General features: G+C 37.1%; 1 protein-coding gene across 12 annotated transcripts in view; it reads right to left on the reverse strand.

The window, feature by feature from the left end:
- prdm16 (PR domain containing 16) overlaps positions 1-20,691 on the reverse strand; it is a 230,210-nt gene that overhangs the window by 104,445 nt on the left and 105,074 nt on the right. For all 12 annotated transcript variants that reach the window (XM_082189438.1, XM_082189437.1, XM_082189449.1 and 9 more), the window contains exon 3: positions 4,188-4,238. In XM_082189438.1, coding sequence (XP_082045564.1) covers positions 4,188-4,238 — 51 coding nt within the window. The remainder of the gene's footprint in view (positions 1-4,187; positions 4,239-20,691) is intronic.

Here is a 20,691-nt window from a genome sequence, read left to right on the forward strand (position 1 = left end):
CCGTCTCTCCTCACTCACTCCTTTCATTTGCTCCAGATGAGTATTGTTGGTGTTACAGGGCTTGAATTTCGGCGTGGGATTGCGCGTATTGAGCATTATTTTACTCATTCCCGCAGATTTTGTGCTCACACCCAAAGTGCACGCACATAAAGCCACCTCTCAGTACCTAATTGAGTTCATTTTCGCTGCTTATTGCACTTAAACAGTCAAATACACACCAAATAATTTCAAAGTGTTCTTGCGCCCCCCAAATGCCCCCCAATCACACACCCTAAATGATTGTTCTCTTCAAAGAACAAAGTAATTTTTACATGCAGTATATGCCACTTCAACAAGCACACACACAGAAAAAAAAGATTGTCAGTCAGGGGCCAATAAAATGTAACCGAGCCAAGGGCCGAGAAAGGATATTATCATTAAGTCTTCTCATAGTCATGCTAAAAACCACAAATATTATTTCTACACAGCCCTCCTCCCCTTGTAATGACAGAAAAGGCTAAACGTCTTCAATTGCCCCGTGTTTTCAGCCCGTCTAGCTCTCGAGTGCATGAGAAAGCTTTCTGTTTTAATTGAACAGGCATGTTCCGGCGTGGAATCGCTTTCCTTCAAATGAGCTCCTAAAGTGACAGTTAGAAAGCGTTGTTAAAGCGTTCCAATCGCTTAGATTTGTGTTTACAAGCAGACAGAAAGACACTTGTAAAACTTTTAATGTGCTTTGAAAGACTCGTTATGAAATGTCATTTTTGAAATCGTCTCGATTGTTATTCAGATCGTATAAATCGGGCTTGCACAATAAGGCATGATTAGCACGTCAAATTTTTCCTCACACTTTTTTTAAACAACGTCATGTGATGAAAAAGAAGGAAAGATTTTCAATTCCTTTCCCACCGGCCTCAGAGTCTGTTTCTGTGTGTGTGTGAGTGTATTGGGTGGTCAGGACCCCTCTGCATTCTTCAGGCCGATCTACTGCCCCTGGGGCCGCCTGGCCTGGCGTATAATTGCCCTCCGCTACAGATAGTTACCAGCCTTCCCTGTCCCTCTCCTCTTCTCTTCTTCCCCCTGTTTATTCTCTCTGATTTCAGGCTCCTTTGGGTCATCATTCATCAATGGGGCCCCCCAGCCCCTGAGGACCCGACCGGGAGGCCCCTGTTACTACGCCTCCATAACCAGAGGCCATTTCTGATGGAGGCGCATTATACGGGGAACAAGAGAGCATGAAAATGCAGCACGAGGCAGGGGGTGAACGGCGGGGATTATTATATCCAGATAATCATTTCAAACAAATGATCATGATAATCAATCAATCGTCACATTTGAAGCACCTCGCCTCAGGGTTGCAGAACGCCCCCCCCGTGACCTGTAATGTATTTTGGGGCATAATCAGATGCCCTAAATTTACAGGGTTGCTTGAGATGATATTTTTACAGGAGCGGATTCTCCTGGTTTAGTTAAGCTAACATTGGAGATTCATCATTTCCCCTGCGGACAGACCTCCTCCTGCTGATGTTAACGGGTAAAGCAACTCTCCTTTCACCTTTCAATGAAAAGTGGTGCAATGTACTGTACCACATGGTTGAACGCTTAAGATTAAGGTTCAATATGTAGTTTACCATAAAAGTATATACATATACACACATACAGTCAAACCAAAATGTATTCCGACACCTTCAACATTTCTCACATCATCACAGTGTATTCCCTATAGTTTAGAGAATGGTGATAAAATATGACAAGAACTCAATTGAAAAAAAATCAATTGATATTTCACTGGTTTTGGCCATCCTTCTGTTAGACTGTCTCACAAATGAATTATGTTGAATATCTGTCACCTGTTAAATTTAAGTACACAATTAGATAATACCAATTTAGGTCAAACAACTACCAAGCAGTGCTTAATTTTGTTCAGTCTGTGGTGTAAAAAGGTCACATTAGCAATACAAAAAATAAAAAAACTTAAGCAAAACATGGTCAGGTCAAAGTGTCTGAATAAATTTTGGTCCCAAATTTTTTATAAATTTGACTGGTAGTCCACTGTATGAATAATTTTTGGGTATAATATGTCATAGTTTACTTTATTTTGCTATCCTCACTTACATAAATTAACTATAGTGTCCTGCTCCCACTAGTAAAAAATATATATATCTGGTGTCTGAAATTTATTTGGTTTGACTGTATATACATTGATACATTTACTGCCAAAAATTGTCTTGTGATTGTACTATCAGACCATAATCATTCCTCGATAAAAACAGTGTAAGTTAAAATAACACTGGGCATTTTTAAGTCTATGAGAGATCAGTCACAGCAGGGGCCACAAAAGCACAGATACCGTCTCAGAGAGCTTGTCAAAAGAGCCATTAATCTCTTTCCCATTAAAACATCAGCCGCCTGTTTTAGCTACATTTACAAAGCGAAATGTTTTAATATCCAGCCAAACACGCAGGCACAATGCCGGAGGCGATCTGTTTCAAATACAATTACAAGACATTGATTTTCTATAATTAATCTATGTCTCAGTGTACTGTCATTGTCAGTTCACTATAAGCTTGTGTGTCACACACTCACACTTACACACACTTTTGGGACAAAGTATGGTAGATTACATTTAAAAGAGCTCAAATCAAGGCTCAGGAACGTGTGTGTGTGTGTGTGGGCACTGGACAGATAGACTCAGATAGGCATCTCTGTTTCTGAGAGTGTTTGTGTTGTAAAGGAGGGATAACTGGTTAAAAGCAAAGGATAAATAAATAAAAGAAGCTCTTTTTCTTTTTGTATATCTGCTGGGATTTGACTTAAGAAATCTTTCAGCTCTCATAATAACAGTGTTTTTTATGTCTGAGCAGATGCATCTCAGAGACACGGATGTGAGAACAATAGATGGATAATGTTATAGATTATCTGGTACAGACGTTTTCATTACATAACCTCAGGAGGGGTTCTGCCCTCTCACACACACACACACACACACACACACACACACACACACACACACACACACACACACACACACACACACGTTCTCTATATCTGAACTCACACACACATAGACACAAATACTTGCTCTTATTTGCTGGCACATTAACATGTATTCAGATGTGTGACACTGCATTTAGTCTATTAGGGTAGATGATGAGTGAGGCAGTTATTCATAACACCTCATGTATAATTCATGATATTAATAAGGATGCTTGGTGCATGTCTGATGAGTTTTTTTGGTGACTCAACTTAGTGAATAAAATATGTTCTTAAAAAGATCACATTAGTTGTGAAAGACTTTGATGTGCAACACAATTTTGTTGAGAGGTCTCGTTAGTTTCGTGAATCAGTTCATTTGGACAGTGGAATTGCTTTTTTTCACTCTATATTCACACTATATTATTCTTAGAGGTCCCTGTTCAGCATATTTAAGTTAGATAGTGCCAAATGTTACATTGTTTAAAGTTGAGTTGAACTGATTGTTTCACAAACTATCTGCAAATTGGTCAGTGTGAATAATAATAAATAATTTAAAAGTTCAAAAGAAAAAGTTCATTAAACATGAATCAAGATGTACCACAAGAAAGACAGAAAGAAAGAAACAAAGAAAGAAAGAAAAAATTATTTCTTATTTAACTTACACATATATATATTGCTAACTAAAGGTGAAAATAAAATGTGTTCACTGTTCAGTCATGAAACTCTTCGGAACTACAGACTGGTTCTCTTAAAGCTAACCACTATGGCCAATCAATCTGTTTGTTCTACGTAACCTATTTATTTCTGTCCCGAACGGGCTCAAATCAGTACAGCACACCATAGCCCTCCACCTTCCCCAGCACCACCTGCCTAAATCTGCTAGGGGTTCTCCCTACCTTTCTTGCAGCAGATCGCATTCTATTCACTGTATTTATGTGCATGTTGTGGCAGTAGCCTTCACTCATGCAGCAGCATTGAAGATCTAGCCTGCCAAGACGAAGCCTGTGTACATTCCATTCATATCAATAAATGCTGTTTAAATCTATATAAAGATACTCCCTGTCTCTGTGATTAATACATTACTTTTCACCTTCAGTTAGCATAAAGAACCCTTTTAGTAGCAAACTGTTGTTTCTCATTTTGCTTTTGTGTTGTTCATCTTTGTGTGTGTGGTGATATCAGCATATCTGTTAGATCTGTAAAGAGGGATGGACTGACAAAACAAATCCTACCTTTTTAATACAGCTGTCTTGAGACGACGTTTCATGATCATTCAGCATTTGCTGTGAAGACAAAAGATAACAGTTAATGATTAGCTTCTAAACATTAGTTAATGATTACTAATGACTACCATCAAATACATCATCATGTCATTTTTATGGCCTGAAATCAGCACTTCATTGACTATTCAAAAGACTGACGTACCGTATGACTTCAAATATTCTCATTTTACACTACTAGGACAAGTGTTTCAGAAGGTATACAGAAATTATACTTTGGTTTGGCAAAAAAAAAAACATATTTGACCTGTAAAAGTGTCCATATGATCATGCTGATGTGGTAATGCTTTTGCAGGTGGAGGTACAGTACTTGTGGTTTTTCAATGGTAATTGTTAGTATGCCATAAATGCTCCTTATAAAGATTTAGTTCAGTATGAACCAGAATATTCTAAAGACTGTGACTAGCTGAGATTAGATGTGGCTTTGAAACGTGTCAAGAAGTGAGTATTAAATGGCTACTGAGTGATGAGTCTGTCGTTCGAATCTAAAGCCCCCGCTGGGCCGCCACTACAGCAGCACAGGTTAAACCATCCCGAGTGTGATGAAATGAATGCTGAAAAATTTTAACCTAGACAGTTGGAGGAGAAGTGGAATTAAAGGGCCTTCAGGAATATTTATATAGAGTGGGTTTTGGAGAATGCACCCAGTGTCCTGCTCATATGAGAAGCGAGCTTGTTCCAGGTTTGGAGATAATGGGACCTCATATGAATCTCAGTGGCCTTCATTCAGAGTAGAACAGGAAGAGGCTGTGCGCTGGGATTATTGGGAGTGTATGCAGGTTTTAAAGTAATCTGCAGTGCCCACAGCTCACCCGTTTCCTGTCTCATCCTCTGAATGAGGGGTGTGTGAGCGTGTGCAAAGGTTCTGATGGATTCTTGGATTGAATCAGACAGTTGAAGATGGGCTTAACCACAGTGAGGTGAGTCACATATTTTTGATAAAGGTAGACAGAAGGACTGTTGTCTAGCTCAGAGGTGTATCACCTCCTTTTGCTTTTTTTTCCCTTTATAAGTCTGCCATTTTTAGTTTAATAAATGCATTTTATATAATTAATAATTCCTTATAAATTAAAAATATAATAAAAAATAATGAATAATGCCTTTTTTCTTAATGAGGATTGCTTTTTTTTTTTTTTTTTGGGCCTGACCGGAGTCCAAATTTGTTCCTATATTAGACAATATTCACATTTAAATTTAAAATAAAAATGCAAACATAAGCTGGCATTCCGTCTTTATTCTCTCAATATATATTTTTAGATTTTAGCTGACATGAAATAAGACAAAATTATGTGTCAACCCTGTTACCATTAAAATAATGTGCCATTCCATAAATAAATAAATAAATAAAATCAGATTTTTTCAAGAAGTAAACTCTGCAAGTAAATGTCTATAAATGTATCATCATGTTTATATTTTGTTTTAATTATTTAATTAATACGGTAATTATTTGATTATTGATTGCTTCATGAGATGATGACCTTAAACACAACACTAGCATGGCCAAATAAACACAGAAAGACCCTATAATCTAGAATACATCTTGGTTTTGCACGTTCCATCTGTAAGTAACCACGTGAATGAGGTGAATGTGATTGCAAAGGTGAGTGAGTGAGTCACCGAAGGGGGAAAAGCAAACAGAATAAGTGACTCTTTTACAGAATACCCTCTACAGTCTGTACCGCCTTTATCAGGGTTTGATTGACAGCTCTGCACACTGCCCAAAAAACTGTGGTTCTCTAAATTAGGCTGTCAATGTATCCAAGCCGCCCGAGTGGAAGCAATTACATCACAAATACTCAAACAAGTCTACTTAAACTACTTACATCCATAATTCAATCCTGCAGCGATGTCAGAGCAGCACGTACAGTGTCCAAAACAACTTTACGCTTTTGCCGTGTTCACATGACACATTTTAAACAAGAACCCCAACCCTACATATCTACATATTCCTATATTTTTTTCTCATTCATGTCTTTAATTTTTTTGCACCGCAACATGTGATAGCAATAATCTCCCACATATGCACATACACATACACTGTGTGCAATCACATGCATACATCAGCCCGCGCTACACACACACACACACACTTACTGAAGTATAGTGTGTGTAGTGCAATTACTCTGCAGTTTGCTGCCAGACCAATGCTCTACATTTGCTCTGGGAAGAAGGTGAGATAGTTTTTCCTTTTAGAGTTTAAAGGTGTTAAAAATTGTTGAATTTCAGGGAAATTAATAATGTAACTGAAAAAATAGAGCCGAGAGTTGCGAATTGCTGGTGGGGTGATGAGAACGTGTGAAACAGTGTGACAGATTCATAAACAGAGTTCACAGCACAACAGCTCTGTTTAGATTGTAAAACACTACCAGGTGCTCTCAGGTAAGTGAATAGTTTCATGCCAGACGTAAATACGCATTTCAAATTATGCAAAACAGACCCAAAACTGTCAAACGTGCTCCAAACACACAAATTCTTGTTGTATATACATTTCTGTCTTTCAACTCATTCCACTTTCTTTCTTTTTTTTTCAGGTGAATGCAATTTTCTCAATGACTGATTAAATGGTAAAGTCAGGAAAACATGGCATTGCTACCTGGAATTTGCTGAATCTGGTGAAACATCAGACTTATCCACAATCAATCAATGATATTCATAAAAATAAAATAAAAAAAGGTTTCTATACTAGGGTTAGGCTGTGTTAATCTGAAGTCCTTTTTAGTTTTACATAGATTTCTGTAGTATGTCCTTAGTGAAAAATATGTGTGTGTGTGTGTGTGTGTGCGAGCGTGTGAGATTATCTACATATGCTTCGGCACTCAGCCACAGAAATGACTTACACTCACGTGTATGTGTGAGTGTGTCAAGCGAATAAATAATGTATTAATTAGACGTCTGGAAAAAATGATTTGCCACAAGTGCTGGTGTGATTTATGACACGTCAGAATCATTTTAACTTTCCTCCCTTTTTTTTCTTTGGCGACAGGACAATTTGTGCCACAGATAGAGAGGGAAGAGAGTGAGAACGCTTTTTCCCAAACAGACGTAAAACGCACAATTGAACCTCTCACAAGCTTCTCGAAACGTTTGCTTACACAAGTTTGTCAGGGTTTCTTATGTAAATGAAAATCGCTGTGAAGCTCTAGTGATTAGCGTGTCATGCTGACAGTGCTCGAAAGTGTCCGAAAACAGAGGCACTATGGTGGAGAACTGTAAAAATAAATACGAGCAGGCCGTGCTTGATGAAAGCGCAGCCACCTGTGCAGTGATTCAACGCGAGTGTCTGAAGCAAATTAGCACCAGGGAGTAAGTGTGTGTTGTTATTACTGTTATAAGTCCACCTTTGTTAGCAGGCACCATCAGGACTTCTTCTTCTCAACCTCAACCCTATTTATATTGACACACAGACTGAACAAAAGAAAACAAGCTCACCGCACACATCCTAGCAACATTTTCCAGCACAGCTGCCCTAATAGACACATGACGGACAAAGAAAACAGTGCTTCGCCTCACAGGCTGGATTTTCCTGTGCTTTGCGTGACACCCAACGTCCCGGTTTGAAGAGAAGACGGCCTCGATCACGTCTAACAATGAGTCCTTGTCGCAGGCTAATTGGACTTCGATCTAATTGCAATTAGAGAAGCTCGGTAAACCTTGGTGAGCCAACTAAGCAGTTTGTCTCCCAGCTTGACGTTGGGGGTATGGAGTAAAACAAGCACATTTTAAGGGCTTTGCAGAGGGAAAATTTCAGCGAACGTTGCCAAAAACAATTCCCCTCAAGTCTGGATAATGTGAGGCAATATAGAAGCGCGGCCAATAGATGGTTATGGATGTCAAAAGCCACAAGTTTCCAAAAAAGAACCAGTAGAGCCCAACCTCAAGGCCTTTTGAACCGAGTGAGTGACATCCTGTTGGCTCAGACGACCACACCAAGAAAGCCACAAAGTGAAAGTTTTGCTTCGCAGTTATTGAGAATGTTCTCTCGTTTTTGGTGTGTGGAGAGTTTAGATATGTAAATGCGTGATTGTTATTGATCTTGTCAATTAATGCGGAAGCGGTCGGCGCTCAGTTTGTGGCAGATGAATCTGAGATATGACTGCAGAACAAGAGAGAGGTTTTAGAAACTGGGGTTTGCGAATTCTGGAGCTCATTGTTCTAGTCTGAAACAGAGCAAAACCATGATGTCAAACATAATAAATCAGATTAATTACTGTGATAACACACACATATCAAAACCATTATGCTAAAGGCTGTGTAATCTTCTAAATGCATGCATGTTGCACAACCTGCAGGCTCATTGGAAAAACGTGCCTGTGGTGACATCACTGCAAAATGATATTACGTTGTTTCTTGCACACATTGCAACTTTTTCAAAGTGAAATGTGCAGTGAGTAGTGCTAAAAGCCATTCAATTCTCCTGAAACTGATGAACGTGAATCTGGCAATGTTTTATGACATTGGTCATTATACGAATTGCAGTTCAGTAATGAAATGTCCAGTGAGTGTCACTAAAACTTCAATGCTCTATCGCGAACAGTACCCTAAACATAGTGTAAACAAAAGAAAATGTGAGATAAAAACGCACTTGCTATGCCATATAAACTTGCTTCAAGTTTTTTGGCTTTTTAATCGAGTGGCGTGACTCGTACCAGAGCGCTAGTGCAGTCCTGTGTCAGGTGAACTACCGAGCAAGTTTACTACGTCTGAAAAGTCATATATATTGAGCTGGTTATGTGATGCATGCATAAAAATGTATTTGTTACAATTCATAAACTATGGTAAAAGTGTTTTCAGGTGTAAATAAGTCTGCAATAAAATATAGTTGTGTTTTACTATTACTAGTATTCATTTCAGCTGGAAAGTGCAATGAATTGTAGATATAGGTACGTTTTGGACCACAACCCTACATAGGACAAGCGGTTTAGAGAATGGATGGATGGATGGTATGTTTTTTTAAAAATGTAGGTAAAGAGAACGTGTTTCTTCCCACAAACACAAAGCTCCAGCATCATCGGTTGCATGTGAATCGAAGCTTTCTACACGGACTTATGCTTTTACCGAGCGAAACTTTTTTTCATCAAGGAGTTGTCATGGAAAAACTCCACCGAAATAAAAACAGTTCTGCTGTAAATACCAGGAAGCCAGCAACAATCTGATAAACCATATATCACGAGTTTAATAAGCTCATGGCTTGCCGCTTTTTTTTGTTGTTGTTGGCCAAGGCAAACATTAAGATTTCACTGATAGTGAACGCTCCACCGTGGGTAATTAAAAATAATCGTTCCCAGCTTAGCATTGTTTGATTCTCTATTATACTCTTATCAACATCTCCTGTCCTGTCAGTGCATGTGAGAAAGACACAGTGGGCAGTGAAACGGATGACTAAAGGAATGTCAAATTCCCATTGTGCGAACACAAAGGTGAGAAGGGAGAGAGCCACAGAAAGTGAGTTTGTTTAACACTTATCACATGGCTAGAGCTAACAGAAGCCCTGGCGTTTGTGTCGGGATGCGGTGGGTGCGGAGAGAGATAGAGGGCAAAACACAATGACAGATTTAATAGACAAACACTCAAGACTTTTGTGCGGAAGGTCACGGTAACCTTTCATGAACGATATGTATGTTTTTGGCACTTTGTGACTGCTGTTTGTCCAGGCTGATATCATATGAGATGTGTGTTCCAGTTAACTTTGAAGAAGATGAAGAAATAATTGAAGTACACAAAACAACCAGTGAGAGAGTGTATCTGATGCGAAACAATCCCTATGGACCCTTTATATTGAGTTTGCAACAAAGCTTTTTTCTTTTTTTTACTGCTTAAGAATTTTTTTTTTCTCTCTTCAATAAAAATAGGACTACTAAGGAAAAAGTGTTTTGGGTCATGTGGCCAATAACTGAGAATCCACATAATGATGATCTACAATTCATGTGTCACTATTGATGTGGCCTGAATTCTCTCTTTATTCCCACTAACTCTAAATTGTATTGAACTTATGGCTATTTCTCTTTTCTGTAATTTCCCTGTTAAAATACTAATATATAGTACTACATATTAAAAAATACTAATATATATCACACACACACACACACACACACACATATATATATATATACATACATATACACATATATACATATACACACACATATATATATATATATTAGTGGTGGGCCGTTATCGGCGTTAACGTGCTGCGTTAACGCGAGACTCTTATCGCGCGATAAAAAAAATATCGCCGTTAATCTATTCTCCAAATTGGGTTGGGAGCTGGCTCTATACTACACAAGCTATGATGACGCAATCTACCCGCGGCCGCGAGGTAAACCCGGCTGCAACGCATATTCGTCGTCATCTTAAGTAAACACGGCTGAAAGTGAAAGCTGGTGAAAAAGATCGGTGCCACATCCATTATTTGGACTTGGTTCGGGTTTAAGCCGAGCAGCAGCAAACTATAGACAGAGTGTGTGGGGTAACAGTTCGGTAAATTAACACACGACTAATCCGTTCGACCACCTCAAATTCAAAACGAAACATGATATCACTGAATACCAGCGCGCGCGTATTATTCCCATTCCAATATATCTTAGTGGTGTAGCACATAATCTCGATTTTAAGAATCGTTGTTGTGTTTCTTTTTAACTGAAAAGACATCAGTTAGACAATATTCTAATTTTAAATTTGGGGTTTCATAAGCTCCAAGTAGGCATGTGCCGGTATCAAATTTTCATGCTGCGATTAATTGATTGAGCTTTTATCACGGTATACGGTATTATCACGATATTTTAATTGCCCAAGAGAAACGGATGGATTGGGGGGGGATGTAGAAAAAAAACAACTTGCATCACAATAGGTGTAATTGTAATTGTCAAAACATTTGGTAACTAAACAGAATTTTACACAATTTTCACGATTTCAATTCAATTCTTGGGATTTGATTTCAATCTTGATTCAATATTGACTCTTTGGATAAATATTAGGTAGGCTACATGGTCATTTTTCTCAAGAAAAAATATATCTCTCATAATGCTGTAAACATACAGAGAGCCCTGTCAGCTGGTATTATTAAAGGTTAAAAATTAACAAATTAAATTAAATATAATTTGGATTTCATTATAATAACAATTATGACACAAGTAAAAATATAATACAAATGTGATATAGTGCACATATTTAGCAAAATACTCCTCTCTATAGCTATTTTTTCTAGTCAACTAACGTGTTGGTCATTAAATGGCTTTCCTGAGGTAAATGTAACGTTCTGTGACATAATTGTTCACCTGCAGTTTTATTGATCTTTTCGTGGTTGAAAAACACTGATTGATCGATATTATGTATGAGACATAAATACCTTTAGGTAAGTTGTACTGTATCTTTAAATAAAAAAGTTAACTTGAACTGAGGCGTTACAGCGATCGTCACGTCACATTTACAAGCACCAAAACGGTATTTATTGTCTGAATTTCGTAATAAAATGGACAGAATCTGATAGATGAGATTTTTTTTCATATCAAAAGTAACCTGCTCTGTCTAGTCTGTCGGTGTCAGTGTCCTCTTTGCTCCGTGATTTTTCTCTGCGTGAGAAAATGGATGTGTGGCTCGAGAGCGTGTGAAAAGAGTCTCACGCTGAATGCGTAGAGATGGCAGCCCTGCTTTTAGAAGAGGGATAAATCCTTTATTTTACTGTCTATGGATAAATCGTCGGCAGCGTTCCTCCTTCCGCCATACTTCTTCTCCATGTGAGGATTCATTACATTAGACTAGAGTGCGCCCTGCGCCGCATGCACACAGTGCTTCTTCATGTGGGGATTGTTTACATCAGAGTGCGCACGTGTTTCGCGCAGAATATACGCAGTGTTTAAGCGGTTGATGGAAAATAAGCTAATGCGCGTTCTATAAATATAAATTCTGATCTATTATTTTTCACGGTATTCTGAAGTGCCCGCGATAACAATATCGTGCATATTCATTACCGCGATTTATCGCATTACCGAATACCGGCACATGTCTAGCTCCAAGCCATAATAAACATTAGACCTACTTAAGTCTCTGCAGCTAGTGTACTTAAATTTTATTTATCTGCAAAATTATGTTGTATACTTACAGTTTTGCACAATATATGTTCTCAAAACTACATACACCCTTTAAAAAAAAAAACATTTAGCAGTTGTTTAGCATGGGTCTGTGTAATCTGTTCTGAAATGGTTTTATTATAATATACTGTATATCGTTATCGCAAGAGGCTGCAATGTGCAATGTATATCACAATATAGATTTTAGGCCATATCGCCCATCCCTAATTGATAGCCTATAGTAGTTGATAATAACATAGGCCTACCTAATGTTGCCTACGGACGGTAACAGTACAGTAGTAACCTTTTACAGTCTATGAGTAGAACAGCTTTCTCAAGCAGTTTGTGATGCATTTTGGAAACAGGAGATGAGCCCCTGGTCTAATGCGCCACCTGGCTTGAGAAACCCGTTCTCAAAGACTTACTTTTATAGTCATTATTTGGGTAGCACACATATTCTGAATGCCTTCGCCAGAATTCAAATGAGCCATTTTAATCTAGATTAATCTAGATTAATTTCAAAATTAATCTAGATTAATCTAGATTAAAAAAATTAATCTATGCCCACCTCTAATATATATATATATATACATATATATATATATACACACATATATACATATATATGCATATACATACACATACACATACATACATACATACACATATGTATACATATATATATATATATATATATACATATACATACACATACACATACACATACATACATGCACATATGTATACATATATATATATACACACACACACACAAATACACATTAATATATTAAGATATATATAATTAATATTCTCAGATATATATAAAATATATCTTATCATGCTATTTATTTTTACTTTATTTATCATTTTGGGTCAATATATCTGATTACCAAGAACAAATTTATTTTCTTTTTTTTTCACAAACAGCAAATGAGAACTCAATACCAAAATTAATGACAGTTACTGCTTATAATATTCCTCTGTCCAAAATCTGATGCTTGCTCAGCCGGCACTCTTGTACAAATCTATAAACAGAAGATATTGACATTTCTGTTTATTACAATCTGTCTGAAATATATTAAATGGGCCATATTCTAATTGATGATGGCATCATTCATTCGCTCCTTCAGTGCAGCTCATATTGACAAAGTGATACAGATAAATAATGGTGTCGACAGCGTTTATTGACAAGTCATTTGGGAAGATGATCAGTAATAATAAAGGAGGAGTAAAGGAAATATCCCACCACTGACTGCAGATTCCTTTCAGTGCCTTCCATTCATCATGCTATCAAATAACAGCAATGTCAAAACATAGAGAGGAGCATAATATACTAATAGTGTTGGCATCATGAGGTTTGACATCATTATATGAGAGCAACATAATAACGATAAATCAGACCTCTGTAGTTTTAATAATATACATTAATAAAAGCAATATTTTTTTTTGATTGGTGTTGCTTCAAAAGTCATATATCACTGTGTATAGACAATTTGAGAAAAAAATATTGAGTCTCAAAAGCACTTGACGTGCATTTTTAGCATACATACTGTATGCAGCAAGAAAATATCTAATTTTATAAATGCTTTTATTTATATTGTTGCCAGCATTATGATTGACTGTTTGAGAAGCGATACTGCTTCATCAATACGTGCAGAATGCAAAATATCGACGATCTATCAATAATATGCCGAGTCAGACTGGGCAATGTGCTTTTGGATGAAAGTGCTTCTATGGTGTCTGTGGACGATCAATATGAGCTCTTAATTCAAAGCAGGACTTCTCGAGTATAAAACTGCATATAGAAACATACTTGCAAGATGAGATTATTTATCATGTGCAGTCTGAAGGCAAGCCCGAGGGAAATTGTCACACGATGACAGACACAATGAAGGAAATATATATTCCGTTCATCCCTCTAAAATAAATGCTTTCTAAATATTTGCTGCATATTCATGTTGGAGTGAATGAAAAAAGTGTTCATCTGAGACGTCTGAAGAACGGCGGTGTGGTTGCATTAGCTCAGAGCTCAGGAGAACAAGTTTTCCAGTCTTCTATTTAAGTTTCACTCTTCGAGAGTTTGACATATGGAAGGAGAAAAAGGAGAGAGGTTAGGAGAAGTCACTCTAACATCCGGACTGCGGCTCTCCAAATATGAATGCGGAGAGCAGACTGAGCCCTGCCAAACATTAAAGTGAAAAGTCTCTTGTGAGTTGCATAAGTGCATATATATGTGGGTCGAGGGGCACAAACGCTGGCTTTCTTCGGTTTGGGGTTGACACTGGGTCAGCCCCATCTGACACCCTCCAGCCCAGAGAAATGCAAAATAAGTCACTGATGGGATTTTTTTTCTTTTCCTAGATAAATAGATGGCTGATGTGTGTTTCCTGCCTGCTCACGCTAGCTGATGTCGGAGCGCAGGATAAGAGGTGAGCTCACCTGAGGAAAGCAAACACACTTGGTTAAAGTCTATATAAAAGAAATTATGAAATTATTCTATAGGTCTCCATCTTCTCTTATGATTGTTAAAGTCAATATTAAATAGTCAATAAAATAAAGATTTAGTTTATTAATGAATGACCCTGATCCCATGAACACATTTTCTGTGCAAGCTATTCTTTAATAAAATAAGTGTTTTCTTATTCTTATTTTGTGCTGATGTAATCAAGGCCGAGTGGGTGGGGGAGAAACATATCAACCAATATTATTATAGCCTAATCAGTGGGTACCAGTAAATACTATTATAGTGTTTATTATGTATGTTTAATACATATTATAATAGTATGTCAATGGTAACACTTTACAATAAGGTTTTATTTGTTAACAGTAGTTAACTACTTTAGTTAACATGTTAGCTAATTATATTAATCTTAGTTGATGTTAAGTTTAACAGTTGCCAATGTATTATTAAAATCAAAAGTTGTATTTGTTAACTTTAGTTAATGCACTGTGAACTAACATGAACAAACAATGTTGTTGTTTTTTATTAACTACTGTAACTAATGTATTGCTCATTATTAGTTCATGTCAGTTAATACATTAACAAATGAGACCTTATTGTAAAGTGTTACCAAATTTACTTTCATATTTTCATTTTTCATTTTAGTTTAGTTTCATTAAGTTTAAGTTTTTCATCTAATCTTTATATTTTATATCGGCTTTATTTCAATTATCGAAAATGATTTAATAGTTCAAGTTAGCAATAACAACATGTTCTAATCTCACACGTAAATTCAAATCCCGCCCGACACTATTTCCAAATAAATACTGCTTTTTGTTTTAGGAAACATGTCACATTACAGAAGTTAAATGTGTTTCAAGTGTTGTTTAAGTATTCTTTTGCATAGTGTTTTTATTCGGTGATAGCATATATTAAGACAAAAGACAAGAAAAATTATGTTTCAATGAGAAATGTGGGTGTGGGGATCACTAAATCTGTCTCATCATAATCACAGCGAATCATTCCGCCAATCAAAACACAAATTTTACGAGCCAGCCGTTTGTGTCTAAACACACACATGCTAACCACTCCGCTCTGTGGACTCTCCATTACATCCCACATATTTGGACAATCTAATTCATTGCTACCACTGGTGGGTCATATACTATGAAATTCTGAGCAGCAAATGGAAACCAACATTTTCCAAAGAGACAGTGAATCTTTTTATGACTTTGCAACATGTATTTATGGACATGTGATAGAATTATGACAACACGATCATTTTTTGGCTGCACTGCATTCTCTTGATGAAAACGATCCAGCTTCAAGATGTGCTGTAAAAAGCACTAGGGTGATGAAGTTGAGTTGGGCATGTCTGTAGCATAGCGTGATGTGACCTTTCCTTGACATTAAAGTCAGTTGGTACAGTGAACACACCATGAAGTCTGAAGTCTTCTGTGAAGATTTAATGCTTGAGATTCTCGTTCGTAATTTATGGCTGGTGTTCCAAACTTCCAAATTATATTTACATCTGACAAAACAGAACTTTATGAAGAAGAGCTTCTTTAAACCTACACTCTATTACAAACATGCTTCAAAAGGTAGGAAACAACATTACTGCATTATAATGTACCTCATTTTGGAAAAATTGTGGCAGGTGCAGTGAAAAAGGTCACCATGATCAAATACAAATAAAAAACTTAATTCAATACAAACATTATATAAACATAATGTTAGACTATGTTTGTGTGTGGTGTGTATTTTTTATGTCAAATCATACAATTTCTCATAAAAATCTCTTCAGCAGCATAGCAATAAACTAAACTGTCAAACTCAATTTCTCTGAAGGATACATATTTCAGTAATAATCAATAGTGCTATTCAGAGGTGTACCTGAAAACCATACTAAAGTAAAAGTAGAGACACCTTACAGCAAAATGACTCCATTTCAAGTCACCAATTCCAAAACCACTTGAGTAAAAGTGAAAAGTTTTTTCCTTTCGCGTTTTTTCGCGTACATACGACAACGTTGTCAGAATTATCCTCGTTCACACAGATCCGTGAAAAACGGCTAAAAACACTGTAATATGGCCAGTAATTGAAGATGTCACTATGTAAAGAAACACTACATGCCTTTAAGACTGAACACATAATACGCATGCGCATGACGTCACAATTTTCACAAATTTGCATTTTTGTAGTTTACACAGAGACAAAAACGGTATTGTTTTCAAAAACTTTGGCCCCGAAAATGCCACTGTGGTGTAAATTAATGATCAAAATAGGAGTTTTCAGTGTTTTAGTTGGAAAAAGTGTCGTGCTCCTAAGAGTATCTGATTTTAGTGTTTTAGTGAATGTAGGCTCAAAGTCAAAGATGCACTAGTCCTCAACACCTACAGTAAGAGACATTCCAGTGAAAAACAAGAAACAATTTATTTGTGAGGAGAGCAATCACATTTATTTTCTAAAATCAAAATACAACTGAACACCTCAATATTGCAATAAATCAAGGTCAACACACATCTACAAACACTCAGTAAAGCTCAAGGGCTCAAAAAGGGCATAAAGTATACCAAAATCCTTCAAAAAGTCCTCTTCAATATGACGGATAAATAAAATGATGTAAAGTAAAATTAAATAGTCAAAGCCTATTTGCACTGGACGTGATGGTTTTGGCCTTATCAACCATGTCCTCATCTCATATTAAACACCTGCGATTCAGCAGCTGCTAATGAACTCACAGTCGCGTAAAGTAGCCCTGTTGACAGGTTTGGGCGATGAAGGGCAAACACAAAAGATTTAGCACCTTCAATGTCCTGTAGGTGGCGATATATTTTTCTTGTAGCACAGAATAGTTTATATACAATTATACAAATACCTTTTGGTGCTATTTAACTTCTTTTTTTTTTAATGAAAAATCAAATGTTAACATTTTCACTTCATTACAATATTCTGAAGAATTAAGGCTTGTTCACACCAAGGACGATAACAATAATGCTAAAGATAAATATATAGTTAAAATAAATCCTTCTAAATATAAAAGAATAGCAGAGTCCACACCACAACTACAACGACAATGGCACAGATACACGATATCGTTGGAATCTCTTTCAGAATGTTTTTTTGTTTTTTTTTGATGCACGATAAAATCATTGACAACCAGAATCAATCCTGCTTTAAAAAGCTTGAGCATTTAAAGCGGCTGATGACAAAAGTGCAGCGTGCTTATAATAAACAGAACAATAATGTCCGCTGGTGTGAACAATAATATAGTTACAGTTATCTGTATAGTTATTGTTCTTGGTGTAAGTGAATTAGCCAAGTTTTCCTTTATTTTCACAAAAAAAATATATGACCCCCAAGATAATGTCAATGCACCACTTTTTTTGAGTGCCATTATGTTACAGATAGATACTTCTAATTTCAGTTAGATGTATTAGTCTCATTTCTTCTTAACTAGAGGACAACTTGACTAAAACATGGCACATCTTACCCCACTCTCACATTATATAAAAAGCCATGTGCATTTTCAGTACCATGCAATGGCCATTTATTAAACCACTGAGCTCACACAATATCTGAAAGTCAAACTTTCAAAACTCATACAAAAACAGCACAATGAACAAAACAAGTCTCAACTCTATAATTAACTATATCAAACCAGGTATCAAGAATTGCTTTTGCCCATCAGCTGGAGCTGAGTGGAAAACAATTACCTCTGACGATAATTGAACCAATGCTTGAATGAGTGAATTCACCAAGAATAACACAACTCTAATAGTTTTAATTGCAGGATAAGAATTTGTATCATTTTAGCTCTCCACGCTCAGGCAACACAAAACACGGCTGTGCGCGTCAAATGAACTGTAGCTAGAGAACCGTTTACCCTCCTGGCTTGAGAGGCGTCCAAATCAGATTAGTCGTCGCATTGACCACTAAAAAATTCAAAGAGTGAAATCTAAGGCTGCAGCCAAGAGATACCGTCTGGAGATACAGGGGAGGGATCACAAACAAGATATTTCCTCTACCAGTGTGGTTGATGAGGGACAAAGTTCATGCAGACCGTTTATTCATCCACTGCCAGCGATCTCAGTAGAGGGAAAGTTTCAGTAATTTCGAACTGTTAAATGTGATGGGAAGCCTTGATGTGACGAAAAAAAAAACCTGGCATAAAGTAAAAAAAAACAAAAAAAAAACAATGTTTATAGATTTAAACGGTAAAACCTTATGCGTTTAAAGACGAAGTAATGTTTCCAGCGTTAAACTTATTGACGCAGCAACATTGTCTCAACCTGTGGTTTGAGTTTGGGGCGGGACTATCTGTTTGCATCCAATGACAGACAAGTAGCATGTTCAGGAAGTCTGTTTGAACAAAGTCAAATATTTTGCAACTCCGTTTGGTGACGCTAGTGGCGCTGATTTTACACTTTCATTCTAAAGTTTGTTTGAGCGTACTGGTAAATCAACATAGCATGGGCACTGTTTAGACCGTTATAACATTACCTTCCAAGGTAAACATAATATGCCAAAGAAAATGTATCCTTTACATTTTTGTCCACTGACCAGTGAATTGCTGTCTGTATGTAAATGTAACAGTAATAAGGATGGATGTATAAATCTCCCTAGCTTGCCAACTCTTCTTTCCCACAAAAGACTCTAGTCTATTTATTCTCTCTTTCTAGAGATAGCAACATTTATCACTGTAGCCGCCTGTCCCCGAGTCCACCAGATCAACCCATCACCACCACAATAAACGTCAAGCGCCGATGATTGATGCAGCTAATGAAATTGATTAGTATGTCGCCGCACATTGCATTCCCATGATTCACAGCGCGCTGTTTACTTTAACCACAAAGATTAGCTGAAAGATGAGACGTCTGAGGCGTATCGTGTGATGTTGGGAACATCCTTGGACACTCTTTATGACTGGCCTTGACTCACTCTCCTTTTTTCCCCTGTGGAAAAATCAATATGGAAGAGTGCTAAAGGACAGCGTTTAGGGATCACTTCAAAGGGATTGTCAATTGTTTTTCTCTAGCAAAGATCAATTTATAGTTATGCTCTCTAGTGATAGAAGAATGTTAAACGTTCTTGTAAATTTCAGGCACATCAAACAAACATGACTTCTTCGGCCACAAATGTGTTATGTTTCATATTATTAGGAAAAGTGTGTGGACAGTTTAGGGATCATTGAATGCTAAATCATGCTCTGTACTTGACCATATGCTAGAGTAGTAATATTAAACATGGACATCTTCAAAAAAAAAGAACAAAAAAAAAGAGTACGACCACTTCCTAATATGGAGAGGACGACTTTCCTAATCTGACGTCCGCTCCAGAGACAGGTGTCGTCTGCAGCCGCCTCTCTGAGCGTGAACTTCGGCTCATCACAAATGACTTTATTAGCCACTAGATAACATAAAACAGCCCTATCAGCCCCCTGAGCAAGGTGATTACTAGTTTATCTGTCAGGGAAAAACACTCAGATGAATATTAAAAAAATATCTAAGATGACTTGACACCCAGCTAGAGGCAGATCTAATTACCGAACCCCCTCTGAGATCATGATTGTCATTTTTCTGCTATGGTTGATAGTGTTATGTTGTTTCTATGGACGCCATTGCCATCTTGTCAGCGCTAGTCGACGTCTGAACGGTGAGATCTCACCAGCCCCAGACGCCTCTGCTTGACCTATGGTTTATAATGGTCTCATCATCATTTATGCTGAATGATGACTTTATGAGGGTACAAACCGTCTTAACTTCACTTACATGACTAATGGAAAGTTCCAGTGGAGTAATCAGCAGGGAAATTGTTTGCAAAAGCAACTCCGACCAACTTTTTTTCTCGCGCTGTTTTTATATCTACACCCACATTGAACCAAAACATCAAAAAAGACAGAGGAATGAAAATGAGCGCAGTGAAAAGGAAAAAGGCAACACGTTTC

The sequence above is a fragment of the Leuciscus leuciscus genome (assembly GCF_965113295.1).
Source record: "Leuciscus leuciscus genome assembly, chromosome: 13".
Classification (NCBI taxonomy): domain Eukaryota; kingdom Metazoa; phylum Chordata; class Actinopteri; order Cypriniformes; family Leuciscidae; genus Leuciscus; species Leuciscus leuciscus.